Raw genomic sequence first — 19136 nt, forward strand, 5'->3', positions numbered from 1 at the left:
ATCTAGGAAATATCAGAAAGAGTCATAGGTGACATCTTGTCAAAAGAGCAGAAATTCAATAACAGCACAGACGGCGGTGTTTTAAAAAAAACAAACAGTTTATTTAGGTTTGATTTGTTTAGGAGAGTAGAAGGGTAAGAGAGCATAAGTTAGACTGTACATTGAAAGCTTGTCTATCTGAAAATAGCAAAACTGGGAGAAAGGTTTAATCTGAATTACTTTATGCGAGGACAGCATTAAAAAGAACGAGCGGAGTATAAAACCTGTTCAGGTGATTGGACAGTCGAGGCAGAGATCAGAAAAGGAGGCACTAAACATCAGTATATTTGGCAGATGTCTCTCCTGACATGACTACACTTAGATTTCTATAAGACACTGGCATTCAGGATTATTAGACCAATGATACCGAGCTGTTGCATAGCTTGGACAGTCAGGTGACCCTGGTGTCCGATCACAGCGGTTTACAACCAAACATAAGAAAAGACACTTTGCTCTATTTCAACATCAGTTCGTCAGATTTACAGAACAGACGCTGTACAAGACCAGAAGCACAGAAACGGTCGAAGGCAGAGTTCATCATGGGTGGAACACGGCTTGATGTGCAGCTTTGGGAGCAATAATCAAACGAGACCTCTGGGCTTAAACCAGATTAAGAAACACATGATCACCATCAGGTCCTTGGGCATGATGCCACTATCCAGCTCTTGTCTCCCCAAGCTCTGTGGGATCTGGGGACAAATCATGTCCCCCCCATAAAACCTGACAGGACAATAGAAGAGCTCAGCAGATCACTGCATGTGAAACCCCTTCAGACACATTACAGAGACCACATCCAATGCTTTCTAATTAAGACAACCTGAGTCCACCTAACGCCTCAAGCTCAGATTTATAGAGGTGCAACAAGTTATCATGGTGTTGAGACTGCAGACACAGAAGAGTTCATGGAGGAGACTATGAAGGCTCTTCACCCTGACTGTCAGTGTGCCACGCTACACGTTGCATGGTCTGTCTCTGCAGGAGAGTCAGGATGAAGTCAAACTGTACAGGCCGAGCTTCTTCTCTAGAAATTAAATTCTACTCTCGAAAGAAAACCCTTCTAGCTGTTTGTAGCTTTCAGAATCAGAATCAGGTTTATTGTCAAGGAATTCTTTTTGCATACAAGGACATTTCTTTCAAGTGCATCTCCTCATCAGCAAATAGAGCTGGCTCAGATGTCCCATGTTGGCAAGTGGTCTGTCATCCATGTTTTTTTTCCTTGAGCACTAATGCAGGGCTTTTGTTTGAGAATTCTGTGTGTTTGTGCAACAACAGGCTTTCTTCTCTGAAGTCATCACATGACAGCAGTCTGGATCCAGACCAGGCCTGTGCTGGGCTTTAGGCTGTCTTAGCAGCAGACAGGACACGTTGGTGTCTCACCGATTGGCCCTACAATCTGAGGAATTCACTGAGCTTTTGAGCGTCTCGTTGGTCATCTTTCTTTTGGAGGTGGGACACACACACACACCAATTTAGCCACTCCTCTGCTTTGTGCTAACACACACGTTGAGTGACGTAGGCTCCTCGTGAGTCTGGGGGGACTACACTGATACAGCCTGAGGACAAAAAAGCATGTCCTTCATGTCACCCAAGGACGCAATCACTTGGATTTAAATTGAAATCTGAACAAATATCAGGGCTCAGTCTCAAACCAAGGAGAAGGGAACAGAAGTAGTGGCCTAAAGAGGCAGCTAACCCTGGAACCACTGTCTCATTAAGGAGGCAGCACTACAACGGCAGCTGGTATATCTGGGTTCTACCTGATGAGCATGTTTTAAATACCAACAAACTGGGATGGTTACATCACTGAGGCCACTTCATTTCCATAGAATCAAGAACTGGATCACTCCCAAAAATCTATTTTTTTCCCAACGTGTGTTAACTGACCACGTTAAGTAGAAATGATTAGTAGTTAAGGAGTTAAAAACTTGCACTATACTGGTAGCGTTCTTTAAAACAAGAGGAACTAACACTAAATGCACTTCTTTGAGTTTACATCACAAGTACAGTCACTTCATTGGAGATCCAGGTATTACATACCATCTCTAATGGCCATTCAGAATTCATAGAATCACCGTTACATGAAAAGTGATGATGAGTATCAGAGTAGTTGGGTCATTACTGATGGTCACCAGATAGTTACTAGTTTTCACTGATGTTCCCTCAGAGGCTGAAACTCCAGCTGTTAGACAGCATTCCTCATACAAACAGAAGAACATCCAGTGTAGACAAAGGGAAGGACGGGAGTGGGGGCTGTTATTCAGTCACTATAGTAATTAGCTGCCAGTAGCAATTACAACACAACTATAGAGACAAGAGTACAAAAAGAATGCACAATGCTGTGTATATTGAATGTCCCAAACAAACATTTATAGTTAAGACTGACAACAATAAAACCTTTTCTGTAAATCTGGTCTGCTGTCGTGGAAATGTAACGCCTCAATAAAAAGGTTGTTACTTTTAGAGTGTGTGTTCTACACGTGTATCATTGTGATGGTTATCTTTCAAAGTGTTAGCATGAACTGGTGGAGCCACTTATCTGCTAGAGTCTCAACGAGTGTGAAGGAAGCAGAGTAATGTGATGCCTGCTTTCATTTGAAATAAACCATAAAATAACACTCATGATCATACATACACATCTTTGTGTGTGTGTGGGGTTACACCAGCTGAAATGAGAATGAAGTTGGGTACCGATACATTAGACAGTGAACTGTACATCAGCGGTACACAACAGTGTATCAGAAACATGCAGGCTGGATGCATGACGGCAGTAACTGAGGAAGAAGAAAGACATTCACTTCCTCCTTGTCTCTCCTGAAGAGAAGAACCGTACAGGTTGCACAGGGCTTCACTTTCAACTTGGACCACAACATTGTTGTTGTTTACTAAGACTACTTTACCGTGTTTCTTTTGGACAACCCCTTGATGGCATCATAATGGCATCACTGTGTACAACTGTCACAACAGTTCCTACATTAAAGCTGCATGATGGCTACAATGAAGGACCATTTCAAACATCTGTTTTGGGTGCAGGGTTTGAACACATTAGCTCAACATTCAGTCTGGAACATCTGCTATTTTTGGAAATAGTTTTTTGGCAATGACCGATTCAGCAGGATTGCAGATATTAAAGGTCTTGCTTACCTCAGCGTGCAGCTTTGCACTACTGCATACAGACATGTCCACAGTTCTGTTTACTGTCAACACTGCTTGTACTGTTTGTTTGCACTACTTAGTCAGCCGCCTAAATGTTCAGAGCGATGGGAACTTTTCATGGACATCTTTCTGCTTTTTTGTTGTACCCACAAGATAACATTAAATTAAATAAAAACATTGGGCACATCATGGACCCAATGCACCCTTTATATTGACCTGTGGTAAGTATCTGGATTATGTCAAAACATATCAACTGCACACATGGCAATGGGCATGCTATCCCAATCTGTAGAGGTGGGACTCGGTGTGTATTTGCATATTGAGATCCAACGGTGATGTGGAAGTGAAATAGCAACAAAGTGTATTAATACCAAGTGTAAATGCAGATGTTAATATTCAGATCAGGAATCTAGGTACAGATCACATGTCAATACCAGGCTAAATGAGGTCACAATGGTTTGTTTGTGCAGACTCTGATGGTACAATATGGTTCTACTTTTGAGACAGAGTCTTTTCTGCAGACGGAGAGCGAACACGCCATGAACTCATATGAGTCATGTGGAAGGGCAGAGGCAGCAGAGTTCTGGTTGAGAAGTGGGTTTCACAATGTGACCTGAGAAACAGATTAACCCAGCACTAGCTAGCCTGATCGCACGGTGTTTCATTGTACAAGTGGTCTCCGTATCCAGTTAAATGTAACACAGTCCATCAGCAAACCCACAAAGTGTAAACCCCTATAAAATATAAGTTAAAGAAAAATGCATAGGTACATACAGTATATTCATCCATTAGAAAAAGAAACAAAGTGAATTAAGTGGACTTTGGAAAAGGAATTCCAACCTCTCTCTCTCTGTGTGTGTGTGTGTGTGTGTGTGTGTGTTAGTTGCACTGCCCTCAGAGGAAACCCCCACAGGATGTCATCACTAAGCGCCAGTGGAGAGCAGATGTTAAACCAGATACAACGGAGACGTTCTAAAAGAAAGGCAACAGCGGTCAACGGTCGCTGATGGTGGATCTCACTCATTTAAAACAAGCCCCTCCCCCTTATTTAGCAACAGTGGTCAGAGCAGCATAGAAAAAGGTATGTGGATGTAAATTAGAGCCAAACATAGTGAGGAAATGAAGGATGTCAAGGAGACTGCAGTATGTGGATGGGGTTAGAGGTCATTTACAGTGATTTAAAGGGTCAGAGGGTGGTTGGGGCTCAGAGCCACAGGCAGCAGTTAGAAGTCATAGTGAGCATGCTCAATAAAGGCAGAGAGCAAACTGGAGGGGGAAGGGTGGGCTGGCAGTAGTAGGGGTGGCTTTAATACAGTCAAAGTTCAAAGTTAGGAGCCGGTCAAAGTCAATTAGGGAGGATGAATGGGTAGAGGGACTCTGCCCACTCCCCCTTGACGCCCGCCTCCACCCATCCCGCCTCCTCCTCCTCCTGGTCAGTCCCCTCACTGCAGCATCAGCTGTTTGAGGTTGTCATGCAGGATGGTGTCCTTGACATCACGGAACACCAGCCGGATGTTCTCAGTGTTGATGGCCGTGGTGAAGTGGTGGTACAGCGGCTTCTGCTGCTGTTCTCTGCGTTTTTTGCGAAAGCATTCCACCAGGAAGCGCTGGACGTCTGCCAGGCTCGAGGGGTCGCCCAAGAACTCGGGGAAGTAGTCTTTGACGGAGACCTGCTTCACCTTCTCCTCCAGCAGGTCCGTCTTGTTCAGGAACAGGATGATGGAGACGTTGCCGAACACCCGGTTGTTGACGATGGTCTCGAAGATGTTGAGGGACTCACTGAGCCGGTTGGTCTGCCGGTCCTCCATCAGCACCTGGAGGTGTTAGAGTGCATATATGCGTGCTTCGGTTAAAGCTGATCGTCACACGTCTGGTATGAGCAGCTGTACTCAATAGGCATCCGGATATAGTTTTGAACATTTGTGAACCGATCCTTAAATCCCTGCAGTGAAAAGGGCAGTCCTGATTCCTCAGCACACAGTGTGGCTCACCTGGTCGTATTCAGAGGAGGAGACGAGGAAGAGGATCGAAGTGACGGAGTCAAAGCATTCGAACCAGCGCCGCCGTTCAGAGCGCTGACCACCTACGTCCACCATCTTGAAGGGCACGTTCTTAATCTCAAAGTTGTACTCGTGGATGCCTTTGGTGGGCTTTCTGGCCAGGAGGATGTCCTGTTGGCTGGGGAGGTAGTCCTGCAAGCAAATTATCAATTGGATTATTATCTTTAACAAATCTTGGCTTAACTATTGGTAGGAAAAACCTACATTAAAAACATGCCACATCAATAACACAGTGTTCCAAAGAGAAAACTCTGCAATTCTCAACCTGCTCTCTAGTGTTTCTGGGGCTCAGCTGCAGGATCTGTTGTACTTCCTGCATCCAGTGATGTGACCCTAACCCTGGTAGCTTTGGGGCACAATGCCATACAAAGACTTCTTTATTTTCGACACTTGTGTTTCGTTTCCAGCAGTGATAATGGCATCCCAAAATATGAATACAGATTTTTTACATTGTACATTTTTACTTGTGATTCGAACACTAGCCAGAGAGAGGCTGCTCCAGCGGGATCCTCCAGAATCTGAGCTGCGGAGAGCAAACACTCACTGCTGTAGACCTAACTGCTCAACAGAAACAGAATAATTCTGCTGTATTGTATATCAGTGTGAGAGCAACCTGTGTGCGAGTTACTATGCATTAAGGTTTCCTCCTCACTAGGACAGAGATGTGCTGGAGGCCTTCTTCAGGCTGTAAAAACAGTGAGCTGCTGCAGCAATCAGCTGCTCAGAGGTCAGCTGGCAGAGAGAGAGCGTAGAGCCAACATACATTCACATCTCACTCTGAACTAAGGCGAGTTTGGTAAGATATATTTTTGTTTTTGTCCAGTTTGAATCTTTGAGTACTAGGCGATTAAACCTTATGAATATTGTCTGTCTACATATTGTTGAGAGAAGCACATCAGGGATATGACCTATTAAACATGGGTTTTCAACTTCTCACGAGTTGGGGAGAGAAATGGAGATCTTTGTGTTCCAGATAGAAACAGCGCTGCAGCTTTGGGGACATCCCTGTTTAACACTGCATTCCTGAAATACCACAGCGCATAAACAAGTGTAGGGCTTCAGGGAAGAGTGTGTGTTTGGGGGGGTTAATGGTGGCGTAAACCATTAACTATTCAGGACCAAATATGATGCATCACTATTCCCAATCATGATTTGACTGTGTGTGAGTCCCACTGCTCTGGATACATCAGATCCTAATACATAACATTCCAGAGGTGATAACTCATCGTCGACACAGACCATGCCTGCATGTGCGCGTTCACACACAAACACACTAACAAATAACGTATATGGTTTAAAGGTCTGGGAAAAACCTACAAACAAATGACACATCTCATAACAAACTCATCAGAATGTCCTTCCAGCCCACGAGTACATGTTAACACTCTACAGCTACTACAGCTCGAAAACAAAGTAACATTCACTGACCGGAAGGTTCTTTTTCCCAATACGTCTTCAGGTCTGGAAATACCTATTTTCAATTTCCATGACTTTTTGAAGGTTAATACATTAGAATGTAGAAATCTATTTGGCTTTGGAGAGCATGATCACTAATTAAATCACTCTTTGTTAGATGATATACTTGTGTATAAATGAAAAAAAAACTGACAAAGATTGTCAGTCTAAACTGCCTTTTTGACTAGTGAGGAATAGTGAGTGAGAACTGGAACAACCCAGTGTGGAGACATGACCGAGGACAGGAAGACAACGGTTTCACTTCTTTTTTACTAGCCGAGCGCTCTCACACCCATCTGCTCCATCAGCCACCCTCCTGTCTGCTGGGGTCTGTCATTAGTGGAGCCTCTGGAACTTACCGAGTGGCCGAGCTTTTCCAAATTGTCCAGGAAATACTTGACTGACTCCCCCTGAGAGAGAGAGCGAGAGAGAGAGAGCGAGCAAAAGAGCAAGAGAGCGAGAGAGAGATATTTAGTGACTGTATGTGTAGAGTGTGATAGTATATACTGCACATGCCGCTGGACACCAGTCCATCACAAAAAGGTGTGAAAGTGTGACATATGTTACAATAAACAGCTCAAAAGACATTCTGCTAGTCTGTACAGGGTGCCAACACTAATATCTTCTGGGTTAACAATCGCTTGACAAACAGTAAAACATTCCCATCTTGAGTTCCCAGCAAAGCTCATGTGACATCTTCAAATGTCTGTTTTGTCTAACCAAATAATATTCCTCAGGAGCAAGAAAACCTGAAAACATTTACACAGAAGCTGGAACCAACTCATTTTTCACATTAATACAGGGTTAAATGTTCAGGTGTTGGAAATGGTCAATAATCATGATATTCAAGCACAGTTGGCAAATTTAATAACAATTACTTTGTCCCTTTATCTTTATTTATTACATTTCATTTAGCTGATGCTTTTATCCAAAGTGACGTACATTCAGACACAGCTACGGGGAGCAAAGCCGGGGATTGAACCGCTGATCATCTGATTGAAAGACGGACCTGCTAACCAGTCACCCTTTACATAGAACATGAGACAGACAATGAGGTTCTTCTGCCTCCTCTCAGTACTCCTAATGATGCCTAAAGAAAAACAACCAATCAGAAGAGGAGTCTAACACAGCTAGGGTTGCAAAGGGGCGGAAAGTTTCCGGTAAATTTCCGGAAAGTTTCCACGGGATTTTGAAAAAAAAAAAGTTTTTTGCAAAAGCATATAACAGGGAACTTAAATGTAGTTGTATGCACGCCTAGCTCAGCTGGACCCTGAATGCAGCTGGTTGGGAACATTGTCTGCCAGAAACATAAATATAAAACGTTTTGTTGTTTTTGAACGTCTTTGTCATCAGTGTTGCGTCTGAACGTCTCAGCCCTATGCCTGGCAAGTGTGAGAGCGCCGAGTTGCGTAGAGGCCAAGAGCGGTATTGCAGACAGATAGAGATTTCAATTATAGCTCGCAACATATTGAAAAAAATAACTGAACTAGTTCATTTTTTGGAGCTGTGAACTTAGTTCAACATTTTGAATTATGAACTAAGAACTGAACTAGTTCATGTAGAAAGTGAACTTTCCCAACACTGTTTGTCATATAGCATATTGATTACTTGGTAAACTGAAGCCATGTTCATTTTAATACCAAGTTTATTTGTATACAGTAGACTAACTTTTTACAGCAGTGAGGAGGACGTTGATGAGGTCCAGGAAGAAAGCATTTAGACCTGAAAGGATTCAGGGAAAAACACAAAAAAAAAAATGTGGGTTGGGGGTGGTGATCATAGGGAATACACCTTTTTTATTCAACGTTCATGTTTTTGTTGTTCGATGAAAAAATATAGTTCTACTCTCAAAATGTCAAAAATGTCATTTTTAAAAGTTGTATTATAAATGTTTGCATGCATGTATGCTCGTGACAAGGTAAATACAGTTAAATTACCCCAACATTTCCAGTTTATTCCCGTATATTCCCGTGGAAAGTTTCCAACTTTGAATATTTCCGGAATTTTGCAACCCTGAACACAGCTGCCAATCACTGCTGGTGATTTCTAATCAAATTGTCAAACTAGGCAGTGCTGATCAAATATCAATCAAGAATCTTGTTTTTGTTTTAGAAACACATTTTAGTTACGTTTAGATGAGAAAGTTTACCGTCTAGCCTAAACCAAGCCCCGCCCACCAGACGGAGGGACCTGATTGTTTCCCTGATAGTACTCATGTACTGGTCAGTTTGAGCAAATAGGACTAGTTTTACTACAGTTACCAACTATATGTTGACATATTTACAACATGGCTTACCAGCAGTACCACACATGGCCGAAAGTGAGAGTAGCAGTGCTTTCAAGGAACTACAATTGACAGCAAAGACAAATGTCTTTGCTGAAATTCAATTGTATGTTAAAACACTGACTATTCAATTATTTACATTTTCTCCAAAACAGCTCCAAGTTACAGGACTTCTTACTCACTCAAACCAGTGTTTTAAAGTTGGTCAAGTAAAACCTGGAATTAATGGAAATGTCGCTCCAATATTTGGAGCCAATTCCTCCGTCGAGCCTCCAGCATCATTACATTTTTTTTCGGCCATGCTCAATGCTGCTGTACATAGCCATGGCATAACTACATAGCAATATCAGTAACTTCCTAATTTGATACATTTGTATCACTTTAAATAGACCACATTGATTTAATAACATAACAGTATGAACTTATTGGTATTGGTTGGGAAAGAAAGCATAGTGACCTTGGTCAAACATTCTTTTTACAGACCATAATAAGGCTTGTTTTATTGTTGTTGGAAACTAAAATAAAATCGGTAGGTTAAGTGGCATGTAAAGCATCCCAAAATGATAATACCTCCATTAGTATGGTAACATTACAAAGACCAACACACAGCGAGCTAACTACTCTCAGCTGGTCACAACAGATGCATGGCAAGCTAGTCTCACTGCAGGACAGTCGAAGATCATTATCCTGTTGGAGCAGTCTAAACTAGTGGAGAGCAATGAGGGAGAGGTGGAGGAAGGAAGGGGTAGAGAGAGAAGCAGCCCTTCATTAGCTTGTCTGTGTCTCTGTCTGTGCTCAGCAGCTGCAGCTCTGCTCCATCAACTGTGAGGCCGAGCCTTTATAGTCATCAATGCTAGTGTAGTCTGTACACTAAAGCCCCTTCAACCTACTCACAAGAAGTCACTGGACATGCACATAGAGGCAAAGGGAAGAATCTTGGATGTCAAACCAAGCAACACAGGGAAACCACTGAGGTACATGGGTCATGGCTTACTCAATACACCAGGGTTTCTCAACCGGTCTGGCTGGGACCCCCCATCACCCCTGAATGACAATCCGCGACTCGAGGAACATTTTCTCAAATTGATTTAATGAAAAGATGGTGCAGTTTGAACCTGAGATAGTACAGAATACCACAGTATGCATGTAAAAAACTATGCCACTGACAGACCTGAATTTGGAGGAATTCCTAATGAGAGAACAGGATGCATTTTGCGCCTGACAAGAGTCTCAGAGTCTGAAGTTATGGTGGGTAGCTTACATACAAAATCAATGCACAGACACGCATGGATGAGAGTAACACGCATTTCTGCTGGTCGACGTGAATTCTTAGCCCATGACCTGCGACCCACTGAAAATGGGTCCGCGCCCCACCAGTTGAGAATCACTGCAATACACCACACCAGAACCAAGTTCCATGGGACCCACCGCTGCCCTCAACCCTTTACACTTGTGCACAGCATCAAACCACATTGCTCGTAACATGGACGTAACACTCACCAGCTGGAATTCTCTGCGGCGGTCATAGGCATTTTGGATGCCCTGGTCGGCCCACAGGGCCCGGATGGAAGGCAGGTAGTGCTGAAAAACCTTTGGCTCCACCATGCCGTGACCGTGGGCCATCACCGACCGGGTGTCAAATGCCATCATTGTGTCTCCATGCCGCTGGTTGGACTTATGGCCCCATGGAATGTGTAGCTTCTCTCGAGCATCCACCAACACTCGAATACCTGGAGCAGGAGGGGAACATGTCAGACTTGTATTCTGGTCAAGATCATCCATTTCTTTACAGATTCCACTACAGCCTTTGTTTCATCTGAAAGGAACCATATATTGCAGGTATATGGTTATTTAAGAAAAACAGAACCTCAAAAGATATTCCACATTACATACAAACACGGTTACAACTGACATTTTGGATGTCGATCCACCAACAACATCACACCGGCTAAACATCACACCTGCTCACAAACAAGGTAAAGGCTAATGCAGCTTATTGGAGGACCACTGCAGCGTTTCTCAATCTTTTCTGGCTCATGGACCAATGTTTAGGTTTAAAAATTATATACATGCATATATACACACACACTTCATATTTATATAGTGCTTTTCTAGACACTCAAAGATGCCACACACACACACAAACACACGTACGCACGTTTTAATTAAGCTCTCTGTCATCACACTGAACATTAGGAAACCTTTCAATTCAATTCAGTTTATTTTGTATAGCCCAATATCACAAATTACATATTTGCCTCAGAGGGCTTTACAATCTGTACACATACGACATCCCTGTCCCAGGACCTCAAATCGGATCAGGAAAAACTCCCCAAATAAAAAGGGAAGAAACCTTCAGGAGAGCAACAGAGGAGGATCCCTCTCCCCGGATGGACAAATGCAATAGATGTCATGTGTACAGAATGAACAGCATTACAGAGTTACATAAACACATTATATGAATATGATAATGTATGAATGGACCTCCACAATCATTGAAACAGAAGGAGGTAGAGAGCAGGGGGGTTGGGGCACATCAGCAGGGTCCAAGGCAGGAGGCCGGCTCACCAGACAGGAGGCATCAGACACAGCCAGGTCCGATGGACCCTATGAGACGTGAAGTCACAAAGACTCCGGGGAGGAAGCAGAGTTAATAAGGTGCAATGGAGAGATGTAAATTCATCCATAAATAAAGCGAGAAGAGGAGGTAGGTGCTCAGTGTATCCTAAAACATCCCCCAGCAGCCTATAAGCCTATAGCAGCATATCTAGGGGCTGGACCAGGGCAAACCTGATTCAGCCCTAACTATAAGCACTATTAAAGAGGAAAGTCTTAAGCCTACTCTTAAATGTGGTGACTGTGTCTGCCTCCCGGACTGAAAGTGGAAGCTGGTTCCATAAAGAATTTTTTTAACTGACTTACAATCATATACCATAGACACAGCTACAGGGAGCAATTCAGGGTTAAGTGTCTTGCTCAGGGACACATCAACTAAAGCTGGATGAAATGACAACTGCCTTATCTAGCCTTAAAGGCAAATGGTGCTGATAGGCAATTAATCCTTTAGTCAATCAATAGGAAATGTACAACACAATGATCAATCAACTGCTCATTTATCAAGAAAAAAAACCCAGCATTTGCTTTGAGCTTTTTTTTATGCCGTCGTGAGCTTTATTGCATCCCTTTGGCTTAATAATAAACCAGTTTTTTACACCAGCCGAACTTGATGATCAGGTTCCGTCGTTTGTAGTACAACACACTGCACTACAACACAGGCTCACACTAACACTGTGGCTCCAGTGAGCCTCTGGTGTCTGAGGAAAGCCCAGTGAGCAGCACCCACCAGGGAAATACACAGGAGGATTTCTCCCGCTGATCTGCATGCACGTCCAAGATGTCAAAACGTCCTCACTTCAGTACAAATTGTACATAGACTACACTCAGTCATTTTCACTTGCACAAACAAAACAACTGTAGGTTACAATAAAGAGGCGCAATAGGAAGTTCACACCCTCTTCATACAGTTCTGGTTTGACATCACTGAGTGCTGGACTGCTTTCGTCAACACATGAACTTAATACTCCAGTTTTTAACCAGAAACTCATTGAAGACCTGAAACACTGACTTCACATCCACAGCAGCTAACAAAAAGCTGCAAGTCAGGTAAATCTAAAACGTTAAATTCCCTAAAGGGGTGTGATCTGTTATTGACTGGTGACCCTGGCTATGAAATGATGTTGTCTCGTTATGCAAAAGAAGCATTCCACGCTTCTGGCTACTTCACATTAAGCCATTTATCTTATTGGTTGTGGTCAGCAACCACAAAGATCAAAGTTTAAATCATTTGACCTCTGAGCAGTGGCGCCAATACATCCCCACCCCCAGGAAAACAATGGTAGAGTCGATGCAGAGCAGTTTATTTCTGATCATATGTTAGTCGGATGACCCGAGGTTGACTCCTACAAGCCAGAAGAGTGAACACTGCACACACAAGCTAAATCATTGGACACGTAGCAGAGCTCTTTTTTAATTTGCAATTTTGTACTCTTAACATGCTGACATGAGGAACATAGTTCTGTATTTGTGGCATCAATGACACAAGATTCCATTTTCCCCCACTTATCGTGGGGTTTCATTGAATGGTAATTGGACTGTACATGTATAGAACCTGTCTAGTCTTCCGACCACTCAAAGCTCTTTAACACTACTTGTCATCATTCATACACTGATTAGGAGTCATGCACGGCTAACTTTTATCCTGAAATGACACTAACCGTTTCCTATTCAGTTTAACCACGTCAAGCGTCAGTCACTTCCCCTTGACTGCAGCTGAGCAAGCCTTTCCAGCCTTCCACTTCCCTGTTCGCACTCATACAAAAGGGGGTTTACGTGTAGCTGCCCCCCCCTCCCTACAACCCCTCTGACATCATGGAAGCACAATAGAAGCATATTGGCATCGACACACTCCGCAGAGCAAATCACCTCAGATTAGCGCTGATTGACCCAATCACCTTGGGCAATTCTGCACGAGTTCTGCATAGCGGGAAAAATGTTTGATGTATCTAATTTCCCGACTGTGTTGCCAAGTGATGTCACATTGTGATTGCACTGTGACAGAAATCAAGTCGGTTGCAACTTGTTTTGCCACCTGATGCAGCATTGTTGAGTGACAAGAAAAAGCAGGTTACTAAGAGAAATTAGGTCATGCAGAATATGGAATAACTAATGGTCCTTATGCACTGTAGTAACTTGGATACTGTAAATCTACATTTACATGTTCACTTCAACTTATTTAGTATACTTAGAGCTCCTATCTGTATCCGTTGGATTCAAACTGTGGAGAAATAATTTCAACACAAGAATGCACCTAATGATTAAGGTATAGATACACCTGGTGTAATGATCCTGTAATCACAGTGGTACTGTCACAGTTGGAGGCTCAGTGGTAGAGCAGGGTCGTCCCTCAATCAGAGGACCTTGCATGGTAGTTAATGTCATCAGTGTAGGAAAGGATGTAAATGGGTAAATGCTGACATGTAGTGTTAAAGCACTTTGAGTGGTCGGAAGACTAGAGAAGCTCTATACAAGTATAGTCCATTTACTATATCTGTCGAAAGACTTTGTTCTTTTAATTAAGTTGTATTCAAATAACCACTATAAATGACAAGAGCAAAGAAAAAGAACAACATTTATGCTCAAAAATGTTTGATGGTTAAGGATGACTTCAGGATGGTTCAATTTATTCTTTTAGATATTGGTCAAACATAGTTAGTGCCTTATTGTCAACAATAGAGATTCTAAGAAATCGTAATTGGCCAAGAAAATTGCAATTCGTGCATCTATAATAAATAGTATGGGCTATCCATAATGTTGTGTAAATGGCCTGGTAATTTTCATATTGTTGCCTGTTCACAAGTTACCAGTCATCACACAACCACTATAACCATGAGCCAGACAAGTCAAACCAGAACCACAGCTGTTTCTAAGTGGAGTGACATGAGAACAACTGGAAGGGGATAAGCGCTGAAGAGTGTTGTTATCGCCATGTGTAATCAGTAACTACAACATATGAGTTAATTCCATCTTTATTTGAGTGGTATGTGGTCTATAAACCATGGTGAAGAGAATCACTGTGATGGCTAAAACCGTTTCCACATGAGAATCAAACTCTTTATGATGACTCAATATGTTCCCCCCAACAGCTCGCAACTGACTCAAAGTACAGTTCTAGAAATAAATCATGTTGAACATGAATGTGCCATGTAAATATAGACATGTATGTACCAACATCACCAAGATGAGCAACCATCTGAGAACCATCTGCCACTATCAAGTTCTTTACAGACAAAATCCACTTAAATATAGGCCACGGACCCCAGCTGTGCAGTGGGATCAGCTATATTGACATTTTAAACCATTCACAGATAACATCAAAGCAACAAAAGGTTGTCATTTTCAAGTATTAAGGCCACAAATCCTCAGTTACCACATCTACATCAGCTGCAAACACACAAACTGTGACAGAAACATTTTTCTATATGATTCGGATTTCCGATTTACCTGTCAATTCAGATTCCCGATTGCAGATTCTGAATTCTTTGTAAAAACTATAATTTACAGTAAGGCCAATATTTTTGTCCTGGAACTGTCCCAAAAAATAATTGTAACTGTCCCAAAGTCAGTGCTTAACCATCAAACATTCTAAACATGATTCCTTTCTCTTGCTACTGACATCTATAGTGATTATTTCCATAAAACACACAATTCAAATGATTATGGAATGTCTTTTTATTCAAATAATTGCTTTGATTAGAACAAATCTCATCATTGGTAGTTTTAATGATGATGTAAGCTATGTTAATAAGCTGTGTTAAGAAGTTAAACCGGTCATAATTCTCTAATATCTATTTCATACTGCTTTGAAACCCCCTTAAAACAACTGGAATTAGCAGTTTTCTGGATGAAAAAGGGCTAAGCGCCAACTAATATGGATTGAATCATGTATATTTTGATAGAAAAACATGTTGTGAATTTTGTAAACAATTGCATCTATCTTGAATCATGAGACAGAAACAATCCTAAGCAGCCACCCCTAGAATCTAATACTACAAATTGGAATACTATTCAGTAGCCAGTAATACCCCGCTACCGGCAACGCTATTTCACTTCACCGTCTCTCTCTCCAGTGTTGCGCATGTCTGTGTGGAGAGGCTAATCCTACTCAGCAAAACACACATGCAGAGGATATTAACGATGTGGAACATTTTGGTAGCGACGCTCACAACTCTGCACAAAATTTGAATGTTGATTTAGAGTTGAAATGTCAATATTATGAATGAAGCTTTGAACTGTATTACAAACATAAGGTCAAGCAGGGTCCGGTTTTAAAGCGGAACTACACATTAAAGTATTATTATTATGCACTGTGCAGATATTTACATTATTAGCATATTATTAATGAAAAAAAAGTTGCTTGGATTTGTGTGTTCAGAGTCAGCTTGACTCATCCTAACCATGACCGATGGGCAAGACCCTGCTCAAAAGAGTTCTCAACTCATAAAACACAAACAAATGAATATAGGACTAATTGTTAGTATGTTTTCATTGCAAACTTAACACTTCCTGAAGCTACATTTTCACAATAAAAGCTTTTCTGAGATGTAAGCTCGTCTTACATTTTTAAGTGGGCGGCAGTGCAGGTCCGTCTTTCAATCCCCGCCCTAGTCGATGTGTCCTTGAGCAAGACACTTAACCCTGAATTGTTCCCTGTAGCTGTGTCTACGGTGTGTTAATGTAACATGATTGTAAGTCGCTTTGGATAAAAGTGTCAGCTAAATGACATGTAATGTAATGTAATGTTAACCACTTTCATCCGTTTTACACTGTTATGAGGATAGGTGAACAGCAGCAGGCACTTACTTTACACATAAAGACAGCAAGGCCGAGATCCTCCTTGTGGCAATGGCACTGCAGTGGCAAGCGTGTGGCAGGCGTCAGTCAGGTGTCAGGACAGTGGCAAGTCTGTGGTAAGTGTTAGTCAGCCATCAGTCAGGACAGTGGCAAGTCTATGGTAAGTGTTAGTCAGGCATCAGTCAGGACAGTGGCAAACCAAATGGGTTGAGCCACATTTCCTTGGAACCTCCATTGTTGTTCGACTGACATTTAAAAAATGTTTTTATTGAAGTGACTGATGGAATTTTTCTAAATATATTCTTAGTTTCTTGGCTTTCATTATGTCAGCTGAGCATGCTGTCTTGTTTGTCTCGGACTGCCATCAGATGTCAGACTTCTCTGACTAGTGGTGGCACTCCTGTGACAACTAATGGCACTGGCAGTTTGTGGCACCTATCGAAACCTACATATAAGGAGAGGACAAGTGGAGATATTATTTGACCTCCACAGACTTGCCACACGTATGCCACTGTCGGTAATCACACTCGCTGTCTCTCCATAAAGAAGGTAAGCGATGGCTGGGAGCAGTAAGAGACTGTGACAGACAAGTCACTCATGCTCTCAAAGTCAATGTCTTAAGACAAACAACAACATAGTTAGTTGTGATTCAGCTCAATATTGGGAACTACTAAGCAGACACAACAATGTTGCAAAGGCTGCACAACCACCAGATTTCCACAGCAAAGCAAATTCATATCTGAAACATGACAACTAATCAGGGCCATCCTTAAGTGGTCTCAGTCACAATCTAGGTTTACTTGGATATTTTTCAGTTACTCTGACTCACTTGAAGGCAACAGCTAAAGTGTCTGTGTGTGGTATCCAACCACAATAACCCAGGTTAATAACACAATTCAACTGCCCCATAATGGAAAATGTGTTCCTGCTCAAAGCAATGCAAAACTTCCTTGGCTCATTAACAAAGCCAGTTAGTGTTGCTGTGTAGAGTTACACGTTTAGTGAAGCGATTCTGGATCTTTGAGAAGACAGCTGAAATGACTGTATCTGCACTGTAACACAACTGTCACACAATGGCACTCTTCATACTTTGCCCAAATAGGTGAATTTGAACTATTTACAGAAACCACCAGACTTCGTTCTTAAAACAGCAATGTTTAATATTTCAGCACCAATGTACGTCCAACAATCCGCAAACACATATGAAGTTGTATATCTTAAGAAAGATTACTTGTAAACATGATGTATGGCCTTTACTGCAACGGTCATATCAGACGTATTGATGGTGCTGCTGTCAGTGAGTCACCTTTGAGAGGTCTAGTGGTTCAGTCCTGTTGTGGACTGATATTACGTATTTGATGATAGGCAGGCGTTCAGTACCAAGGCTCATTAGTCAGATGATTGTTGGGCCATGTTCCGCCATACACGACAGCGGTATGTTGAGGTGACAACAGCAGCCACGAGGAAAACACTCGGACCATGTCAGACCATCGTGTCCGCTGTGTGCCATGAACATTAACTCAGGAGAAAATTGATAGCCGTGAGGCTCTGAACAAACACAAACAATGACCCCCCTTCCTCCTTACTGCACGCGCCCCCGTCTCCTTCAGACCCACCGTGTGGACCAACACAAATAACATGGGCGTTTCTTGATGGCTGAACCAGCTAACCACACTAGCTCTGTCGAACACCGAGAAGTGTCCCTCCAGTAGGTTCAGTTGCAGCTAGCATGGCGACCAACTTTCCACTCTCGGTGCTCTGCCCACTCTAACGTACGAGGCCGATACAGAGGTCAAAACAAGCCCGCTTCAACATGTGAAATACAATGGCATCTTCGTGTAGACTTACCTTTTATAACATTACTAAAAATCGTGGCTCTGAAGTCTTCTTTGGCCTTCTGATCGAAGTCCTGCCCATGGATAATGCGCATCTGCTTGAGGAAAGTGGACTTGCCGCTCTCGCCTGCCCCAAGTAATAAGATCTTTACTAACCTTTTGACATACGTCTTATCTCGGTGAATACACTTATCTATCTCTTTAGATTTCCGCAACTGTTCTGCCTCGCCGCTTGTGAGCAGACAGTTAGGGAAACATACAGATAAAACGGAGCGGGACGGCAGGAAATCCGCCATCTTTGAAACAACTTCATCGATACAGACAGCGAGGAGGGCTGAGCCCGGAGCTCGCCACAGTCCGCTGCTGCATTCATGTGTCGTAGGAATCCACTCACCTCAACTTCAACAGTGTAGTTACCACCTAGTCCAGTCAATCTAGCCAATTTAACCATTACAAATGGAAAAAAATGCAACAGAATTTATTTGGGCACAGAGGTCTTCTATGAAGTGTCCTGAATAACGTACTAAAAGTCCTAAGAAATTACTGTTGCGGAAATAGGTTAAATATGCAAAAATCCAAAATGGTCGCCGTATATCTATAATGTCTCATATCTCCACTATCAGAAGAGACATTTGAATTATTGAAAAAGCTATTATACCATTTTTGGGCATACATAATCATTTTGAATAGGTTATGACTTGATCGAATGCAATAATTATGGAAAATAATTTTTAAATCCATTTCTTATCATATATTTGCACTGATATACGACATTTCATTGAATGAAATTGTATACTCAAGGCAGGTAAGTATTTTCAAGTTTATTCACTACATTGAACTTTAGTAACACACTCATCAACATAATTTCCACACATAACATAAAGAGTATAACAGAAAGGT

General features: G+C 42.2%; 1 protein-coding gene across 1 annotated transcript; it reads right to left on the minus strand.

Annotated features, from left to right (window-relative positions):
• Positions 1-1255: 1255 nt before the first annotated feature.
• gna13b (guanine nucleotide binding protein (G protein), alpha 13b) lies at positions 1256-18616 on the minus strand. Its single transcript, XM_034538595.1, has 5 exons — positions 18250-18616; positions 10492-10721; positions 7067-7117; positions 5184-5384; positions 1256-5006 (listed from the first exon to the last, which is right to left on the minus strand). Exons 1-5 carry the CDS (start codon positions 18530-18532, stop codon positions 4635-4637), a joined length of 1137 nt encoding a protein of 378 aa, XP_034394486.1. The 5' UTR covers positions 18533-18616; the 3' UTR covers positions 1256-4634.
• Between the last annotated feature and the right edge of the window lie 520 nt (positions 18617-19136).

Source organism: Cyclopterus lumpus, chromosome 8 (genome assembly GCF_009769545.1).
Source record: "Cyclopterus lumpus isolate fCycLum1 chromosome 8, fCycLum1.pri, whole genome shotgun sequence".
Lineage (NCBI taxonomy): Eukaryota > Metazoa > Chordata > Actinopteri > Perciformes > Cyclopteridae > Cyclopterus > Cyclopterus lumpus.